The sequence below is a fragment of the Nymphaea colorata genome, chromosome 9, assembly GCF_008831285.2.
Source record: "Nymphaea colorata isolate Beijing-Zhang1983 chromosome 9, ASM883128v2, whole genome shotgun sequence".
NCBI lineage: Eukaryota > Viridiplantae > Streptophyta > Magnoliopsida > Nymphaeales > Nymphaeaceae > Nymphaea > Nymphaea colorata.
The window spans coordinates 3,145,494-3,166,105 of NC_045146.1; the positions used below are offsets into that span (position 1 = coordinate 3,145,494).

At 34.6% G+C, this 20,612-nt stretch overlaps 1 protein-coding gene across 3 annotated transcripts; it reads left to right on the plus strand.

The window, feature by feature from the left end:
- Positions 1-13,773: 13,773 nt before the first annotated feature.
- LOC116261287 (protein MAIN-LIKE 2-like) lies at positions 13,774-17,159 on the plus strand. Of its 3 annotated transcripts, none has more exons than XM_031639983.2 (7): positions 13,774-13,949; positions 14,044-14,126; positions 14,342-15,299; positions 15,388-16,041; positions 16,121-16,279; positions 16,366-16,551; positions 16,633-17,159. In XM_031639983.2, exons 3-7 carry the CDS (start codon positions 15,276-15,278, stop codon positions 17,134-17,136), a joined length of 1,527 nt encoding a protein of 508 aa, XP_031495843.1. In that variant the 5' UTR covers positions 13,774-13,949; positions 14,044-14,126; positions 14,342-15,275; the 3' UTR covers positions 17,137-17,159. The 3 variants fall into 3 exon arrangements, with proteins under 3 accessions (XP_031495843.1, XP_031495840.1, XP_031495842.1); XM_031639980.2 differs by having other exon boundaries at positions 13,775-13,949; positions 14,342-14,463; positions 15,134-15,299; positions 16,366-17,159; XM_031639982.2 differs by having other exon boundaries at positions 13,775-13,949; positions 14,342-14,463; positions 15,149-15,299; positions 16,366-17,159.
- Positions 17,160-20,612: the final 3,453 nt, after the last annotated feature.

Genomic DNA, 20,612 nt, shown 5'->3' on the forward strand with positions numbered 1-20,612 from the left:
GTGTATAAGCGTCTTACTGAATAAATTTGTAATTGGTACAAAAGTCGCCTTGTCTTTTGGCATTTCTTTTAATCAAACTCATGGTAACCATTATCTTTAGGAGGAAAGTTGTGGCTAAAGTGTTGAGGATAACTTCAACATAATTTCCAAACTCATTGTACGTTTGCTTTCGTAAAGCTGAGGCTTTAGATGTAAGATAAAAATCCAACATTTGTAGTCAGTTATAGCTTGAGATGTAGTTTCTCTCTCTCTCTCTCTCTCTCTCTCTCTCTCTCAAAAGAAGATTTGGTAGATTAAAGAATATAGCCCCTTTCCACTAGATTAAGTTTTATAGAAAAGGATGAAATACGATTTGGTGAAAAGTTAGGTATTGTCAAAATGTTTAGTATTTGTCTTAAACATTTGAAGCCTCAAACTTCATTTGACAGATTATGTATAAATTGTCCAAATGTTAGACAGCCATGTATAAATTATCCAAATGTTGTATATCATCTACCTATATATTGTGCTTACTCAGTTCTTCATGAAAATTTGGTCACCTTGGTGGTTGGCTAGGGTAGGGGGCACACTCTTTGTTAAGCCGGTTCTTTTGGCTTTATTCAAAGACTACTCACATAGAAAAAATTGTTCTCTCTAATCTTTTGTTTTCTTTGTATGACACAATTCTAGCTCTATAGTTACTCATGCTCTTGACATTAGGTGACCAAAATTATTAGAGTTAGTAGGTACTTTATTACCAATATGATCAGGTTGGTTAGTCATGCATTCCTGACATGGTAATTTTTGTGCTAAAATTTTTAGATGTTTAGGGACTTATATATAGAGTTGGATGCGAACCTGGATGGAAATACCTCAAAGAGACCGAGAACCCTCTTCCTTTCCTCTTGTCTCTAGGGTTCAAGGCTTTTTCGAGACCTGAGCGAGGAATTTGAGTTTGAATCAGCCTGAAAAAGTTTTCGAGCTGCACAGTGTTTTTCCTGTGTATCAAACACACCTTATTGGAAGAGTGAGTGATCGGATGATAATGCCCATGACTGGTGAAACTTTTTATGTATAAGAAAAGAGATCCAGGGAAGACCTGTGCATTGAACTTGGAAGATGAACTTAGTCTGGCCAGCGAACGTGGGGGAGGAAGAAGAATTGACAGGAGCATGCCTTGGAGTGAAAGGGAAAGATTGGAAGACTTGTAACCATCAATGTTGGAAGATGTTGCCACTATGACTTCATATGCATTGGCCTGCTTTCAGGGGTGGAGTTAGGTTTTGCTCGTGGGGAGCAGAATTGTCATGCGACACAGTGAATATAATCTTTAATTTTTTTTTACAAGAGTCAATACATATTTTTAAAAAATTTATAGGTGTTAAATGCACATTTTTGAAAAATTTAATGAATAAATATTATTTTTTTTTATAAATGTGAGGAAGGGCCATGACCCTTGCTACCCCACCTGGCTCTGCATGGGTCATGTTCGTTACTAAAAAAAAAGGCCGACTAGATGTTACCTAATCAAGAACACAAAGTTTGATTTCTTTCTACTCATGGAGAAATTAACAGTCGTTTTATCTTAAAAAAGCATACATAATTTCTTTAATTCAATTGCATCCTCTTATATCACTTTCTAAGTAGGGATGTCAACAGATCATATATTCAAATAAGATAAACCCTTAATTATATCTACTTTTTCAGATTTTCATATATTCAAGTAAGCCGATGCCCATGCTATACACGAAATTATGGACTCAACTAGGTGGAGGTACTAATATGTAAATAAAATAAGTTGTGGTCTTTGCCGACAACTGCTGACACCTATCTCAGCCACTGAGGGGTGAAGCTACAAATTTTTCATGAGGCAGACCAAATTAAAGTTTGTAAATTTTGAGTAGAGCCCAAATATCATTTTTCAAAATTTTTATATAAAACAAGTGATTTTTTTTAAAAAAAAAAATTTTGAGGTAGGGCGAGGGACCATGCGGCCCTACCTTGCCTTCGCCCCTGCAGCCTTGCTTTGTTGACACAACTTTTGTGCAGAAAATCTTGACCATACAATCGGAGCGAAGCCAGCAATTTTTCATGAAGGGGCCAAATTAAAGTTTCTAAATTTTGACTATATTCAAAATATCATTTTCCAAATTTTTTATATAAAACAAGCGAAAATTTTCAAAATTACATTGTAATTTTTTTTATTTTTTTGTTTTGGAGGTGGAGATACGACCCAACGATTGAGTTGAAAAGAAGCCCTTAATCGAAGCTTTGCGAGCGACAAAGAACTCGCAAAGATTGCTTCCCTTTGCGAGTGACAAAGTAAGGAAAGAGAATATGCCATTGGAATCAATGAATCTTCTAATCTTTTCAAAGTGCTGACGTTCCAATTCCATGGGCTTCATAGTTGTCCCAATTGAAAGGCTAGCAGACAATGTTGAATGCACGTTTCACTCTTCTATCAAACAAACAACATATTGCTCCATCATAAGTCAAAAGACTGATAACTTATCATTAATTCCGGAACAATGGCCAAGAGAGAGAGAAGGGGAGGCACGTTAAGTCTCAGCTACATTAGCCTCTAGAACGACAACACGTCACCCAGCTCGACCGGTTGCACTACCTATCATTTGGAGCGGGAAAAAGATAATAGGGAGGTGAATTTTAGGAGGTCCTATTTGGGACATTGAATTCGGCAGAAGATTGGCGCTGTTGAGCATGCAATTCTACACAAAAGACAGCGACATTCAAAAAAAAAGGCTGTATTCTTCTTCCAAATGCAACCACCCCACCAACAGATTCCCACTTTGATAGCTTATTGACAACTTGAATTTTATTGCAGAAAAGGCCAAGTCAACTGTTAATAGGAAAAGTTAAAAAGGAAACGCACGCCGGTGAACATGTCCTTTTAGGAGGAGTTTGGTAACAGTGTTTCATTAATTTATAAGATATACTGTGACAGATTTATAAGATACTTAAGAGTGTTTTTGTTATCAAATATACATTAATTTAGCTTTGCATAGATATTGAGGAACTGATTTATAAGATACTTAAAAATTATACACTTATTTGAAAAAAAAAAAAATCCTGGCTCTAGCTAAGACCCCTTCATTAGGTGAGAGAAAAAGTTGCACGCTCTACAAAGTATATAAAAATGAAGAGAATATGCGATTGGAATGTACCAATTGCTGTACAAGCTCTACATGTCGTTCCAAATTTTCAATGAGTTGATGTTTCAATGCTATTGACTCTTCTACAGAGCGTAGGAGGGCTTTATTTCTTTGAACGTAAGCAAAGGGAGGAGGCCGTAGAATCCAAGACCAGTTGAAATGGGCGCCCTCAATAATGGAGGCTCGTCTGAACAACAAGTCTTTATAAAAATCAAACAACAAATGGGTCGCCTCTATTAGTCAATAAGTGATAACTTATCATTCATTCCTTGCACATCAGTGGGCAAGAAAGTGAATTGCTTTTCTCTCCTCACTGCCAGAGGAGGAGAGAGAGAGAGAGAGAAAAGACGAGTTCACTTAGCCTCTAGCTGCACTCGAGTCAGGGAGGCCAACAATGGCCTTGGCCCACCTTCAAAATTTCAAAAAGAAAAAAAAATTAAATGCAGATTTAAATAATTTCATTTAGCCTCATATAAAACTTTTTAAAAATTATATTTTAAAAATTTTATAGTATAGTTTGGCTCTCTTATTAAAAAATTCCTGGCTCCACCTTCAAAGCAACGTGAACAATCACTGGTAGCACCTTTGAAAATTGAACAACAATGTATCCACGATACTCCAACTTGCCCCCCAAGTTACGCTACACATCATTTGACCTTTCTTATAAGAAAAGCAAAAGATCAAGTTGGGTGGTCATATTTGGGCCGTTGAATACGGCAGAAAGTTCTTTTGAGCATGGAATTCTACATAAAAAGACAACATTATTCTAAAGAAAGGTTGTATTGTTTTCTTCGCACGCTTCCCCTCCTACCCAAAGAAAGGAAAGTTAAAAGATGCTTTATGACATCAAACTTTGACTTTGATAGCTTATTTGCATGACTTGAATTTATTGAATAAAACGTGGAGTCAATTGTTATTGTGAAAATTCATAAAAAATAAATCTGATCTATTTTTTTTAATTAGATATCAATTTTTTTTTTCGTGTCCTCTTTAGTACAGTCAGATACACATTTAATCGATTTTATTGGCATCCCTAAGAAAGAGGGAATAACAGAGAAGTAGCTTCTAAACTTTGATCTGCCCACTACTCTTGGTTCCCAAAGTAACATACGAAGTCTAATCCAAGGCGTTGATGTGAGCAAAGGAAAAAAAAAAAAAAAAGTTTTCCCGTTATGAAGACGCCAAAGAGTTGACCTATCAGGCGATGATAATCGCAACTGCACTTATAACGGGGCGCTGCATAGGGTTTAAGATTTATATTTAAAAATAAAAAACTTTTAAGAGGTTGGTATGGACAGATGGGCTACGCCACTTTATATAACTTGATAAGTCAACTGATGAAAGAGGCATATGGGGATTGCTTATTAACTGCTGAGAACAGAGAGCCACTTTGAAAGGTCACCGACGACCGGTTGATGCACCAAGTGTTGGTTTTAAATCCTATTGTTCGAGTAAAGGCTGAAAGTTCCTTTACTTTTTTATCTTTTTTAAGGTCTAATACTGTTTTATGGTATGGTATCTTGGAGTGACACATTTGCTATGCTTCAACTTACATATTGATGCATCTTTTTTGCTGCAAAGAGAATTGATATTGCAAAAGTTTAAAACAAAAACTGACTGTCTACAAGTTCCCGCCTTAATCATTGCACTAAGAAAGGCTGGCCTTAAATCCAATAAAAGGCTGGCCTTAAATCCAATAAGTTGAATCATTTATGTAATTTAAGAATTTGGAGTTTATATAGTTCAAAGTAAAGGATGCCGTAATTTCTTTGGTTTTTGTTGGAAAAATTACACTAGGGTTCTGCTAACGCAAAAAAATCTTGCATACCACATTCACGCTTATATACATAAAAAAGAGAAAAAAAAAAGAAGAAAATGTTGACACACGCGAACGCAATTAGAATTCTACCTGCACTGACGTATAGTGGCCGTCAATAATACCTTATCCTTCGAGCTGTCATATATTTTTATCGATGTTAGGTAAACGCCAGCAAAGATTTTCGACCAACATTGGAGAAGCGTCGTTATAAATTTCCATCTACATTGACATTAGGCGAATGCCCATAATTTCACTGACGGCAGCTGAATGTCAGGGTTGGTCTACACTGACGTTTTGAACAAAACATCGGGTGTTTATCTTTACTGACGTTTGGCCTCAAACGGTAGTAAAACTTTTACTAGCGTTTTCTCAAGATTTATTGAGTCTTTTGGCTTTTGGCACGTTAGTAAAATCGTGTTTTTTTTTTTGTTGTGGTGAAAGGTTTTGGAAGGCCTGCATATAGGAAACGTTCTTCGTTGTGGGAATTTGATTTCATGCCTCGAAAAGATGTCAACATATCCAATTTAAATTGGATATTCAATTAAATTGCTTAAAAGTTTGAATATGAAAAAAAAAACATTTGATTGAGAAATTAAATGAGATTTGGATTTAAGAAATGACATCCGATCTGATTCAGAATTGGCTTTGCATTTAGATTTAAATAACTATCAGATCGAGTTCCGATTTGGATTACTAATATCATATACCCTATGCTCATACATTTTGAAAGTCGATTTTTAACATGTTGGAATGCAGTTTGCGTTCAATTTAAAAGTCGATCCATATTTGGATGTAAATAATTTAACAAACAAATTTGAATTATAAATGCAAATTTTGATTCAAACATGATATAGACTTTTTCTTATTCCTATTTAAAACAATATATATGAACATCCAAAAAAGCAGATATAGTTAAAAGTTAACGTGATTCATACACCCATTGAGGGTGTGTTTCATATCCCCATAGTTGCTTCATGAGAAGCTAATATTCCACTGTGAAACGCGGATGAAAAAGAGACCTTGAAAGGCACTCACGATATACAGGAATAATTACATAAATTGTCTTCCCTCTTCTTCCACTTGATCTTGTGCTACTTGGACAACCACACAGTAAATGGAAACGATGATGCACATATTTGTGATACATGATGTGGGCACTGCCTCATATCTTACATGATTTAAAGATCAATAGAATCTCAAATCCATAGATCTTAGATCAAACCCCTTCCTATCCGATCTCAATATGAGGTTTAATTTGGCCATAAAATGCTGATCTCAAATCCTCTTTGTGTTTGTTTTACCATAGGTCTCACATAAAAGGGATCTTAGATTAGCCTTAGGCATGAGATCTGAGGTGTATATCTTATCATTTTGAAATCTTTTTTTTTTTTTTTGAAAATTTTAAAACCTTTCAAAGCTTTTTTTTTTCTTCATTTTCTAACCTCTAATGGATAAGAGGAAGGTACCTGGAAACTTTTTTTGGAGTAGATTGCAATTGCCAAAAAGAAAAAAAAGTAACAGTAAATTGCTGCTCCTAATCAGCATGCAGTCTGACAAATACGTTTGAAACTCGATGATTTGGGAGATACTATAGAAAGGCCAAAGTCCTTGCCTCCTTTCTCCTGTCTCCATGGAAAAGGGAAAGTCAGAAATTTTCGGAGTGGTGCAAACAACACTAAGATGCTTAAGACACATGTAGTCGCCTAGTTGCCCTTTAAATTAAATGGTTGTGATTCATGGACAACCGTTATCAAGTTTGTCTACTTGATGACTTAATATCTGATCCAAAAACTTCACATTCTATCTTGGCTTTCAGTTGTGTTCTAATATTCTATGCATAATTTACTGGTAGGTGACTAGTTTCTACTTTGAACTCTCATGACAATAACTTTTTATGCTGTAAAAGGAGGCACCAATATGCAACTTGAAGCATAGTGGGGTCATTCTAAGACACCAAAAGTAGCCCTGAGCCTTACAAGAATGAGAGGGAGGGAGGAGGCTTCGGCCTTTACTCAGGTAGTAAGATTAGCTTCCCACTCACTTGATCTCTTGAAAACCAGATGACATTGGAAAAATATTGATACTTCTAAGAACAAGCCAACATGCATGAACCATCATTAGAAAAAATAGACTACTCTTTTCATGAGTTCTCCCCACCCCAAGTGAAAATCGTCAATAAACAAGTTTAATTTCAATGACATTCAATTGTAAGCATGAAAACTTAAGCCTAAGAGTTTGTCATAATCAGGCTCCATTATTTGTTTCTTAATTTCAATGATGTTCAATTGTAAGCATGAAAACTTAAACCTAACGCTTTGTTTGAATGGAGGGAAAGGGAAGGAAAGGGAGGGATGGAAAGCAAAGGAAATGAAGGGAGGGATGGAAAGGAAAGGAAAGGAAAAGGAGGGAAAGAGAATGAGAAAGGAAGAGAGTGGAAAGGAAAGGAAAGGAAAGAGGTGATAAAAAAAATAGCATTTATAATACCTTACAATAATACCGTCAATTCGTGCTTTTTGATAGAGAGTGGGTGGAAGGGGTATAGATGGTAGACAGAGGCAGACGTTTCCTCTTCTTTCCAATCCCTCTAATTTTGAACGGATTGGATTTACATTACGTTTCTCTTTTCTTTCTCTCCCATTCATTTCCCTTCCTTTGCAACCAAACAAGCTTTTTAATTTTCTTTTCTTTCTCTCATTTCTAATTAATCAACTAAACAAAAGATTGATTGTTTAATCCCTCCTTTTCTCTCAATCCAATAGGGCCTAAGAGGTTGTCATATATTGGCTCCTTTCTTTGTTCGTTCACACCTATAGAGCGTGAGATAAGCTAAGGGATATGAAATAACATGAGAAGAATGACTAAATAACATGTCTAACATAATGAAATGGATATAAGATAACTACACATTTACAAAATGTGAGATAAACAAAAGTATATCAAATAACGAAACGGGAGGAACATGTCTAAGGTAACAATGAAGGCTATTGAGTGTGAGATAATGAAAGGGGTTAGAGGAGGGACCAAATAACATGTCTATTATAATGAACGAGGAATAAGATAACAACCTGTCTGCATGAGTATGCCTTTTGGGGAATTTTTGTCTATCAACTCCAGCCGACAATTCACTATGGAACATGTCATGCACCGATTTACTTCCGCATGACACGTGGAAGATGATTAGCTGATATGCACAAAATTTTTGTGCACCATGGGAGTGTATATAACTCGGTTCGGATGATGACGATGAAATGAACAATAATTGTGTTAAAAAAGACATAAAAAAAATGAGGCTATGAATGATCAATCGACAAAACTGACAGAGGGTAGGGGCCCTAAAGCTGCCATTGTGGTGGATAATGAAGAGGGAAAAGCTAAGGAGGTACAAGTCATGGAAGTGGTCGAAAAGATCATTATAGAGGAGTTGAGACTTGAAATGGTCGATGAAAATTGTTGGAGGACTAGAAGAAGCTGGTGTAACAACCCTAATTTTTAAAACCATTTTTTGTCTTAAATTCAAAATAATTTCAAATTAGAATCAAAGCACATGAGAATAACTTTTCAAGTTTCAAATTTCAAATTTCTAAGATCATTAGATGTCGTTACTGACTAACTAAAATTGTCAACATTAAATAATAATTAAATTTAATCATCCAATGGTTCTTTCACAAAAATGGAGACTATGAAAGTCATTTAAAAGCTGTAAATTACACAATTCAAAACATGACATAGATAAATTGGGTAGCATCAAATCATTGCATAGTGCAATGACCTCATCGCCATCTTTTTTATCCACAATCACATGAAAAAAAGGTAAATAGGGATGATAACTTGGAAAGTTCTTAATATGTCGTCTATTCTTGTTTATTTCAACACACAAATGACAATAAATGATTCAACTCATTCCAATTCATGAAATTAAAGCAATCAACATCATAATTTCATGATAAATGCAAAGTGGTATAGCAATCAATCATGTATAACTGATATCTATTATAAGTGCATGATTAGCAATCCAACATGTAATTATCTCATTATCACATGAAACCAACAGCTCTAATGCACGCATTCAGTAATTTAATATCAGTTATGCATACAAACAATAAAGCATTGAACAGTAGCAAGCATTCACAATGTTGTCGTCATGAATGCTTGTGTAGAAGATGCATGCAATATTAATTGTCTACTGGCATGCTTGCAATCATGATTAGGTTTCTCTTCTCTACACCGTGGGCACTACTCGGATGGTGACCCAACCGACACTAGTTTATTCAGACAATGTTTTCTTTGATATCGTGCCCAATAGTACAATCAAAATATCATTAACATAACAACTCACGTGTTACGCAAGTGGGAAAGATGTTTGTTCGCATCCCCATTTTTTTTTTTGGGTTTTTGGAATGCTCCAAAAAATGAGGTTTTGTTTTGAAATGAGAGAGAAAGGGGCTCACCCGTTGGTATGAGGATCGACCGTTTCCGGTGTGTTTGCCGGGGGTAATCATCTTAAGGACAATGTTTATTCTTGATGCATTTCGTTTTGGCTGAAACATATTTTTCATTCTAAATACGGTGTAGTGTTTGAGGAAAATGTTGAAGATTTGATGTTTCAAGATTTTGAGAAAGTTTGAGGAATCATTTGAGAGTGTAAAACATTTTGATTTGAACAACTTTGAATTGAACAATCTTTAAAATATCATTTCAAAACTTTTGAAAACCACTTTTGAAATAAATTTAGTGTTCTCTTAAGAATTTAACTAGGTTTGAGATTTTGTTCTAATTCGATTGCTACCCATTTAGAGCTCTATCTCTTCTTTCTTAAGTTCTTTTAGAGGGGTGCTTGTGATCATTTGTAATATTAAGTGAATAAAGATGTATGAATGCATTGATCCTACATGATTCATTCTTACCACAACATTAATGTAAAAACATTCCTACCATCACATACATAAGCTTCCCATTTTTATTTAAATAATTGCCATAAACATTTTTTATGAAAAGAGAAAAGTTCTTGAAAATAGTAGGGGGTTGTAGACCATCAATCAAGATTTCAATATTGGATCATTACTTGAGTTTTTGTCTTGATGAAGTTGACAAATAAAAAATTAAAATCTTAAATCATGGGAGAAAAATATTTGAAAGAATGAAAAAGATAAAAGACTTGGTTATAAGAGAAATATAGAGAAAGAGATCTTGAAAATCACAAAATCGAAGATTTAATATATATATATATATATATATACATGAAAACTTGTGAAAGGATGTTTAAATCAAATAAAGAGGAAAAGAGGATTTTAGAAAGAGAAAGAGATATTTTAAAATGGAATACACATATATATATTCATATATACACATATAAGAGTTTCTAAAAGAATATGTTAAATTATAAAATGAAAAAGACAAAGAGAGATATGCATGTACATATATAACATGTATATACACATATGTCTTCATGAGAATAGAAATAAAAAATAACTTAAAAATATCCGACTTCGATTTTTATGTAGGTCGTAGATGTACTTGGGCTCATGCAAGAGCCTAAGCTAAGTTTCTAAGGCCGCATTAGAGAGGGTTCTTGTTTTCGAAAATCTTTTGAAAAATATGATTCTAAATATTTTAGTATGTGAACATAAAATCACAATTATTACGAGAAAATTGATTTCTCTCACCATTGGGGATGGAAGAAAATCAAATACACATAGAATGAGGAGAAACACAAGAAAGCACTCATTAGGATCCCTAATTAGGTGATTAAGAAAGAAACTAAACGTGAAAATGACATGGCTTTAACATGTACATATTCATGAATGGCTTTTCCAGGTTGGATAAATCCCAACATAAAAAATCAACATAATAATGAAAAGACCCCAACCCAAGCACTTATTCTCGCCTTGTATTTGCTCATTGATTAAGGAAAATTAATGCATCATGTATGAGCATCATCTCAAACATACATGAATAATAAAGCAATAAAACAAGTATATTTTTGAAAATAAATAATGAAATAAAATTTATTTCACCTTGCTCATATTCTCGGTACACCCAAGATATAGTTCTCGATTCCAGATAGAAAATCATTTGAGCTTTCGTGCATTGACATTGAGAGGAGACAAGAGGAAATGAAAATACAAATGAAAGATTACATACATTGAATATAGATGAGCCTCCTCTTTTGAATGATTTTAGGATCGCCTCAAATTAAGCTTCAAGAAGATAAAAATATTCCTCCAAGAAATCTCCTTGTGCTCTACTGAAGATTTTGAACTTGAAGAACCATGCTCTCAAGGTTGGAGAAGAGGATGACGAGAAGAAGAGAGAAATGAAAAGAGGGTACTAAAGAAAAATCAAGATTTCAAGTGGAGAAGCAATGGAGGTTCCCCAAGGGTTAGTTCCTGCTCAAGAGGGAGGATTGTGGGAGTATTTATAGAGTGTTTTGGAGTCAAAATTCAAAATTTATTTTTTTTTAATTTAACAAGATTTTCAAGCAAATTTCAAGTATTTTGAATAATTTTATTTTTTTTAAGTAGATTTTGACTAAGTGGAATTGGCCACTAGCCCTGCAAACACCCCTTTGGGGTGTGGACACCAGAGGCCAAAACCTCTCCCAAAGAGCGGTTCTTCATTAAAATGGAGGTCTTGGTGCGCAAAGCACGTCAACAGTGTGCGAAGGCTCGACCGCACATTTTTTAAAAAAGATAAAATAAAATAAAATAAACTAAAAAGCATAAATAGTAAATAAATAAAGGTTGTTTATATAAGAAGCACAAAACAATTTTTTATTTAAAATGTGTAATAAGGCTGCGTTTTGAGTGACTCCGGATTTGTTTTAGAGCCAGATTGGGTTCAATTGGTCGGCGACACCTTCTACTGAGTGGTTCAAGCTCAAAAAAACAATTTTGGTAGGAGGACAAGACATAAAACAAAGGGAACATTTGTGCATGCACGCACGGCGCTCAATAGCATTAAATTTTGGATTTTGAGTTTGAAATGCTCGATTTGGATTTAGACTATTGTTTTGGATCCAAAAATTGGATTTTGGATTTAAATCTCACGTCTAAATTTGGGTTTTAAATTTGAATTTGTGTTCGCACAAAAGTTTAGGAATTCATTTTGGATCGAATAGTAGCGAATTTGTTTCGGGTCTAGGATTGGGTTTGGGGTTTAAAAATTTAAATTCAAATAACTAAGAATTTCGTTTAGGTGAAAATAAAATACACCCCTTTTGAAAAAACATGGGGTGATAACAATGTTCCACAAATCTCGTGGCAAGAAACATGTCACCTCTAAACAAAAGTGTCAAGACAAACATATGGCAGAAACTAAACAAACATCCAAAACCCTAGGTGACGAGTGTTGACCCTACTCAGCCCCACACAAGCAGAAGGGCAACCCTCACCTCCTTCTTCAGGCCATGAGAGATCGTGTCACCTTGTTCCTCTAAACAATTCGAACCATTTAAGGTCAGGGTAGATATGCATTGATCAATATGAGCATTCATTGTTTAGTTCATATATTTAAACTTGCTTTCGTTGTCTATACTGTTTTGCTCATATGGTTCGTTCACTACTTGTGTTCAACACACAATTAACAATGTAACACATCCGAACTTAGATAAATAGCATAATATAAGTTCATTGTCATATTATCAAACAAATTCAAATTTTTGCAAAACATAAGACATATGTGATGTATATGTATCAATCCAATCTAGTTTCAGTTCCAAACATCTTTATAACAATTAATTATGCACAAATATATGGTTAATCAAAGTAAATACAACATTATTATATGATCATCATACGATCCATATGCATCAGTTAACAAAGGTGCAATCATATATACGGGCATGTTAAAACAAGTCAGTTTCAAATATATTTGAAGTCATCAACATGCATGGAGATATATGTTTAACAAATAAATTTCACATTCTCAAACATTTACAACAATTAGGATGTAAATGACGGCATATGAACAAAGTAAACTCATACCTATATGTCCATACGTAATCATGTAATTGATCTAAACAAGCGATATATTCTTAAATACTTATTAGCACGTTTTATCATTCTCATAGTTTCATTTTATTTGAAGTCATTAATCTAACAAGCTCGCACTGTTGAACTCTATAAGGTAAACTGGGTTCGGTTCTATATCCGTAACAACATTTAAACATATATATTTTCAAACAATCTAGATCATATTCAAGTCCATTCACAATGTAGTATAGATCATTAAAACATAAAGACCCAAATCCAAATGGATTCAAAACAAGTAAACTTTACCTTTAAAGCAGGTTGGTCAATTACCCAAATCTATTTACATCAGTATACATATATATATATATATATATAAACAAGTTGTGCTTGTATTCTGAATCCAAATCAAATTCAAATTCCATAATGAATATGGGTATGAGATCATCTCTTTGAATGTGGTCATACGCCCTTACTGCAGGGTCATTGAAAAGGCTTAAACCATGTTCCAAAAGACTTGGTTTAAATTAAAAGAGTTTTAAGAAAGTTCCATATTTTACCAAAATTGGTGTGAACTGTGAAAGCCTCTTTTAAAATTTTCTAAAAGCTAAAATCAGGCAAAACGCTTTTTCTAAACTTTAAACATCTCTTTTAAAACTTATGAACATACAATTTACAAAACTTACTGAAAAGGAGTATTTAACCTCTTTCTGTAACTTACTTTATAAAAAGCCAAACGGGATAAAGATTTTTTGGACTATAACAGTATTTCTGAAAACAGCGCTGAAAATCGTGGGGTGGAAATGCATTTTTTTTAAAAGAGTATAAAAGCCCCTTTCCGACCCGGCCTCTCATTTCTTACCCTCATTTTCTCTCTCTTCCTCCTCTCCTTCTCTTGCAACCCACATCCTCTTCCAAAACAACAGGTGCCCTAAATTTTGCGATCGCCGAAATTGGATTCCGGCAAATTCCCACACCCTCTGGCTACTGGCAGCCACCCCTTACACTTTACTGGTGCACTCTCTCTTTCTCTTACTTGTAAAATTTTTATTTGATTTCATTTCTCTCCCTTTTCTTTCTGTTCTTAGAGGGTTTTTACGATTTTTAGGTTGGCCGGAATTAGCAGTGCTGGCCTTCGATTACTTTCGCCGACTAGCCCAGACCAGTGGCGTAGCGCCAACCAAAAGCAAGGTAAGCCCCTAATTTATTTTCTTCTTCTTATTAATATCATTATCATTATCATTTTAATTTCTGCAATAAACCAAGGGTTTCACAGTTTGCACAGTGAGCCCATGGTGACCGAAGGGTATCCCTCCAAGATATCATTTTTCTTGATGGTTTTATTGTTATTATTTCTTTTTTCTGTTATTATCACCATTTTTTGTTTGTTTGTTTGGGTATTTTAGGTTAAGGCCCGTAGAGGTACTTCTAGTGAGAAGAACAAGGCAATGGAAGGGGAAGGGGAAGGGGAAGGGGAAGGGAAAGGCTGGATGGAATGACGATTGACGCCTGTACTACGGGGAAAAAGGTAAATACAATAATGTAAACAAAACTTGAGGAATATCAGTGAAGATAAACGACGACAGTGGAAAAGTATTTTTAGCAGCAAGGTTCCCTCTGCATTTGAATTGTTGTTGTTCTTGTATGGCAACAGTGAATCCAAATGCGTACTTATTTCAGTGAACTTTAGTAGAATTATGATGTTTATCAGTTCACGTGATCTGGTGGCATGAGTCAAAGGGGTTCTATCACATTTGGTCATGGCATGATGCGATGCTATATCATATTTATCATACATCATTCTGTGCACCAACTATGCTTGGTTCATGTATGCATGCTCTAACTATGCCTACATCGAATATTCATGTAACCATACATATATATCACATCTGATCATGCCAAGCAACAAAAAGCTACACATCATAGGAACCTTCTCATCTCTATGCATATAACAAACTAACAAAGGCTATGGTATATGGTATGTGTGTATGAAAATAAGCAGGGGTGGACAACATACCTTGAGGCACTCCACCACCGGTAGCAACACACACTCAACGGAAGAAAATAGCAAAAGTTATGTCCCCTTACAATGTTTGAAGCAACGCGTCATGTCCCCTCACAATATCTTTTTTACTGTTAACTTTAAATTTCATTAATATTATTATTTTATTTTTATTTAAAAAATTGGGGTTTAACAGTTGGACTGCAATCAGTGGAAAAGTTGCAGAAGAGCAACAAGTCATAGATGGTCATAGAATATTTGCGTCGAAAATTAGAGGTACCAAACAAAGAAAAAATAAAGCTGACCAATATTGAAGTGAGAGAAGAAGGTGGAATAAGATGCGACGAATGTGTGACATCGATGTAAGTAATTTATGATGTTTATTTAAGTAATTGTAATTGAAATATATGTGTTTTATAATATATTTGAGATTGGGGTTTTGTGTTACAGAAATACGGGCGCTGCCAATGGCGTTCTGTTGTCGAATGGTATGAAATGCTCTCAGATTTTCAGAAGAAAAGACTAGAGAAAATGAAATTTTCAGGGATACTGGCCTATGGCTTCTTGGAAATCCAATGGAGGCCCTTGTACACTCTTGCCCAAAAGTGGGATCCTCGGACAAACACATTTGTGTTCAATGGATTCGAGATGACAATCACATTAGAAGATGTTGCTAGACTGTTTGATCTGAAAATTTACGGAAAACCTGTGTTAGGGACATCCAATTACAACTTGAGAGGGAAGAGTAGCAAGCTTCTAGGGATGACAGAGTCGGAATTTGAGAGCGTTGTTGGCTTCAAGGGAAAATCGACATCGATTATTGTGGCAGCGCTACAACATAAATGGCAACATGCAAAGCATGATGTCCCGTCACAAGAAGCAGACCAAGCATTGAGGTCCTTTATCATTTATTTGTTTGGACTTTGTTTATTTAGTGACAATTCAGGCTCAAGAATAAGTTGGCGGTACGTTCAATTTTTAGAAGATTTGGACCAGGTGCACAATTACGCATGGGGAGCAGCTGTACTTGCACATTTGTATAGCCAACTGGAGCGATTGAAGAGTGGGGTTGCATCCGTGGGAGGATTTTGGTTGTTGATACAGGTATAGATAGTGTGTTAATAAAGTAATTTTATTGCGAAAAAACTAGTGTGCATCTTGTAATATCTTTACCTTTTTGTAGTTCTGGATGTGGGAGCACATACCTTCTATTAGACCAACTATGGACCGTCCATTTCCTGAGGTACAACCATTACATGCACGGTGGAGAGGTATCAGTTTCAAAGATTACAATGATCCAGATGCATCCAAGTCAATCATATTGAATCTTCAGATTGATGAGGTATGTTTAGCAAATAGTGTTTAATATTTTACTTCTTAAAGATGCTGAAATACTTGTGTTCTGCACATGATTTCGTTTATGTGTAGGTGCGGTTTAGACCATATAATGTTAGAAAAGAACAAGATTGCAATATCGTGAAAGCGCTTGAGTTGTCGTCCAGAGATATTTGGTTGTTCTGCATGAATGAGGTAGAATTGCAACACGGCAGCCGAGTTCTCATGCAGTGTGGTCTAGGCCAGTCGATTCCACTGCCACCTCAGCTTTACACGAGAGTAAGAAACAAAACTGCTTTCGGGGCTAAAGTTGATTGGCAATCATTGTTCCGGAATGAGCTCAATAACTGGTCTTGTCAGGGTGAGATGACCATTGTTTACGATGGCGAGGGATTTGCACCAGGGTACCGTGAGCAGTATTGGGATGTCGTACATCCTCGTGAACTCGAAAGCTCTTTGATCGAGTGGCCCTCTCATCGATCACCAATCGCAGCAGCAAGAGATTCCTCGCCTCTATCACCATCCGCGCATAGAGAAACATGCCCGCATCCATCATCATCCACAAATGAACATCATGTCCCATCTTCATCATCTTTACCATCTCCAACACCAATTCCAGCGGAGGAGCAATCTCGGTGGGAGATCTGTAGCAAACAAGATCAGGAACATACTGACAAGGAGATCCGAAGCAAACGAGGCCATGAGCATGCAGAGACTGCAGGCCAGTGTCCCATCCTTAATGGAGAAGATAGATTGTTAGTGGCAATAAACACGTTGGTTAGTCATATTGCCATTTTGACTCGTAAGGTCGACACGTTGAATCAGAATCTGTCAAAATCAAAACGGCATAAACATGATGATTGATAATAAATGTATTTTAGTAATAATGATGGTCTTTATTGGTGTGCTTATGTGTTAATGGTGTGAGATAAAGACCGCATGTCCATGGTGTGAGATGAGATAAGAGCTTCATAATAGTTATGACTGTTTATTCATGATGTGAGATAACAAATGTCTGTTAATGATGTGAAATAACGACTACTTAAAAATGGTGATGTTTGTTAATGGTATAAACTGTCAATGATGTGAGATAACAGTTGTTTGTGAATAATACAAGATAACTAATGTTTGTCAATGGTATGAAATAAGAACCATTCGTGAGTGTGAGTTAACGAATGTTTGTTAATGGAGAGATGATAACGGTTTAAAAATGGTAAGATTCATAGTGTGACATAATAAATGTATGTTAATGGTGTGAGATAATAATTATATAAAATTGGTAAGAGCTGTCTGGCAATGTTTTGAGATAACGAGTCTATCAACGGTAATAAAAATTTTGTTAGACACAAATACATTATTCATGTCTTTTTTATTTTCTTCACTTTGTTAGACGTGAAAATGTATTATTCATGTCATTGTATATTGTTCATGTTATTGTTTATTGTTTTATTCCTCTTCATGTGTTTTTTTATTTGTGGCCCTTGATGTAACGTAGTTCACCTAGTCATTACATCTTTTTGTGTGATACGTGACATATCATCCTGTGAAGAAAACAGCTTGTTTGTAAACAAAAAAAATTATCATTAATGAAATATGAGAGGGTTATCCGCTACATATACAATCAAAAGTCATTGTAGATTGTTTCCATGCTTTTGATGAAAAATACGTCATAACCATATCCATTATTTTGGTGAGGAACCTTCTTCATATGAAAAAAACGACGCCATTGAAGTACGTTGATGTCATACTTTGTAAGAATTTTTTCATGAACATCAAATTAAGATGTACTGGTCCATGTATTTTTATTAGATTGTAATACAAGAAAGCGGTTTTCTGCATGTCAGGGACGTATAGTACTCAAATGATGATACACTTCTCATAACGTATGAAGCACAACCTATAACACACAATGTTGGACGTGAGTGTAGAAGAAATGTGCGAGATTGAGGCAAGAATGTTCAATGCATCTGTTGATAATCAGTCGAGTAGAGACCACTTTAAATGAGTTTAACATATTGAGGTCGACAATCATCTTTATAGCATGCATGAAACCACAACGAAGGACATTCGGTAGACTGCGCTTTGTACAACATGATATAAGATCATAAATAATGTATCAATAATAAACAAAAAAATAAATATGTTGCAAAAAATAAACTATCATGATAGCAGGAATGAGAATGCAACAATTTTCATTCGGTACTTGATGTCATGTTAACTCTATTGCATCACACAAACATTGTAAGGAGAAGATAGTCTATTTAAATTATCCACCTACCATATTCTTTTATAGTATGATATAGAGTACTTACGATATTACTTATCTATTTGTTTGGGCTAAGCTCATGAACAATTCATTGTATTTGATCACTTAACAACTTTCATTTATCCTTTTTCATTGCTCTCACCTTCTCAAATAAGATAATACATTGGAGATTCTCTTTTATTTATTCATATATCATAAATTCTTCCTGTCATGATACAATTAATGTACCCGCAAGCAACAGTACACCGATTGACGATGACATTGGTATCACAACAGCATGTGATAGTACATATCTTGACAGTACCTTGCCATTTATACCAATTGTACAAATTCAATAGTAAACATGAATGTTGTTTGACAATTGTTTTTTTTATTGCAGTTATCGATGACCTCAATTTAATCCAGGTAGAGTAGTGGAGTAACCTATAGCTTTATTAAATATAGTCAAATGAGTGTGAGAAATCAATATTGTGTTGCAGCATACTTTACCAATTGCATTGCAACGATACACACACGATATAACAATTACATAGATAAAACTAAGTTATATGTTTGTAGTGGAATTTGATTTCATTAACGGATGTGTTTAAGACAATCGATTATGAATGACATCAACATAACAATTACATAGATAGTACCAAATTGTATGTTCTTAATTAAATCCATCGAATTAATCTTAATTAATGAATGTGTTTAAATATAACCTCCACATGTAAGACTTGGACGAAGATTGATAGTAAATAACATCAACATAATGATAGCATAGACAATTCCAGGTTATATGTTTGTAATCAAATCAATCGAATCAATCTTCATTAACAAATATGTTTAAATATAATCTCTACATGTAAATGCAAAGCCAACGGGGGCTTGCAGGAACTTTGAACCCCCTCAATTTTTTTTTTAAATTTACATGTAAATGTTACAAAAGCTTATTTATCATATATAAAAGTTTTGAAAAGTTATATTTTTGGACCTTGTTAAAATTTTGAAACTATAATTCAGCCCTCTCATGAAAAATTTTTTGTGCTCCTGTTCACATTCATGACTTGAATGACGATCGTTGATAAATCACATTAACATAATAATTACATGAACAACACCAAGTTATATATTCGTAATCAAATTTAATCAATGTTTAAGGCGATCGATGATAAATAACATGACAATTATATAAACAATACCAACGTATTCAATAATAAACATTATGTTTTGAACTTCAAAAGCTTACTTTGAAAAAGGGCAAACATGAAAAAAAGAACGGGCAACCAAAACGAAGGTTTTTCAAATGTCTAATAGGTTAGGGCAGAACATCGAGCGACTCTCAAAAACAATTATCTCTAGTAACAAGCTTGTTAACAGAGTTTCATTGCATGAAGTGATAAACAATGGTTAGGGAGAAGAAAACCATCAACCATGAAAAACTACATGCCTTTACAACGAAGTGGACATGTTCTATGAGAAATACATGCAACAACTCCAGCAAACCATCTACTAACCCAAGAGATATATGATCTATCTTTAAGCCATGACAACAATTAAACAGTAGAAGACCTTTACAAAATGGTATGGGGCTTAACCTTAAGTGTGTTTACAATAAATTATGTGTTTGGTGTGCTAATTTTTTTAGTTCTTATACAATATTGTTACATGAATGATGTTTTCAACCTCAAAACGTTTTGAGATTACAAGCTTTCTTCATTTAAATGGCATCGACAAGGAAACAACTAAGGCTATGATGTGTTCCTGTTGAAACACAAGCTGGTGATAAAAAGTGGAAAAAAATCTAACTTTACCAAGCTGATGTTAAAAGAATGATTAGAAAATTGTTTGGAGAAATGCATGTTCTAGTTAGAAAGCATGACTTCAGAATAAACATGAAAAAACTTGTTTAAGCAATATCTAAAACTTGTTACGTGTAAATATTTTGTTGTTATTTTGAAAAGATACTTGTTGTTTAAGCAATATCATACACACGTTATTTGGTCGTGTCCCTTTCATTATCTCATACCATTTTGTCATCTAAGACATTGTAGACCCATTGTTATCTTATACCTTTTTCATTATCTCATAC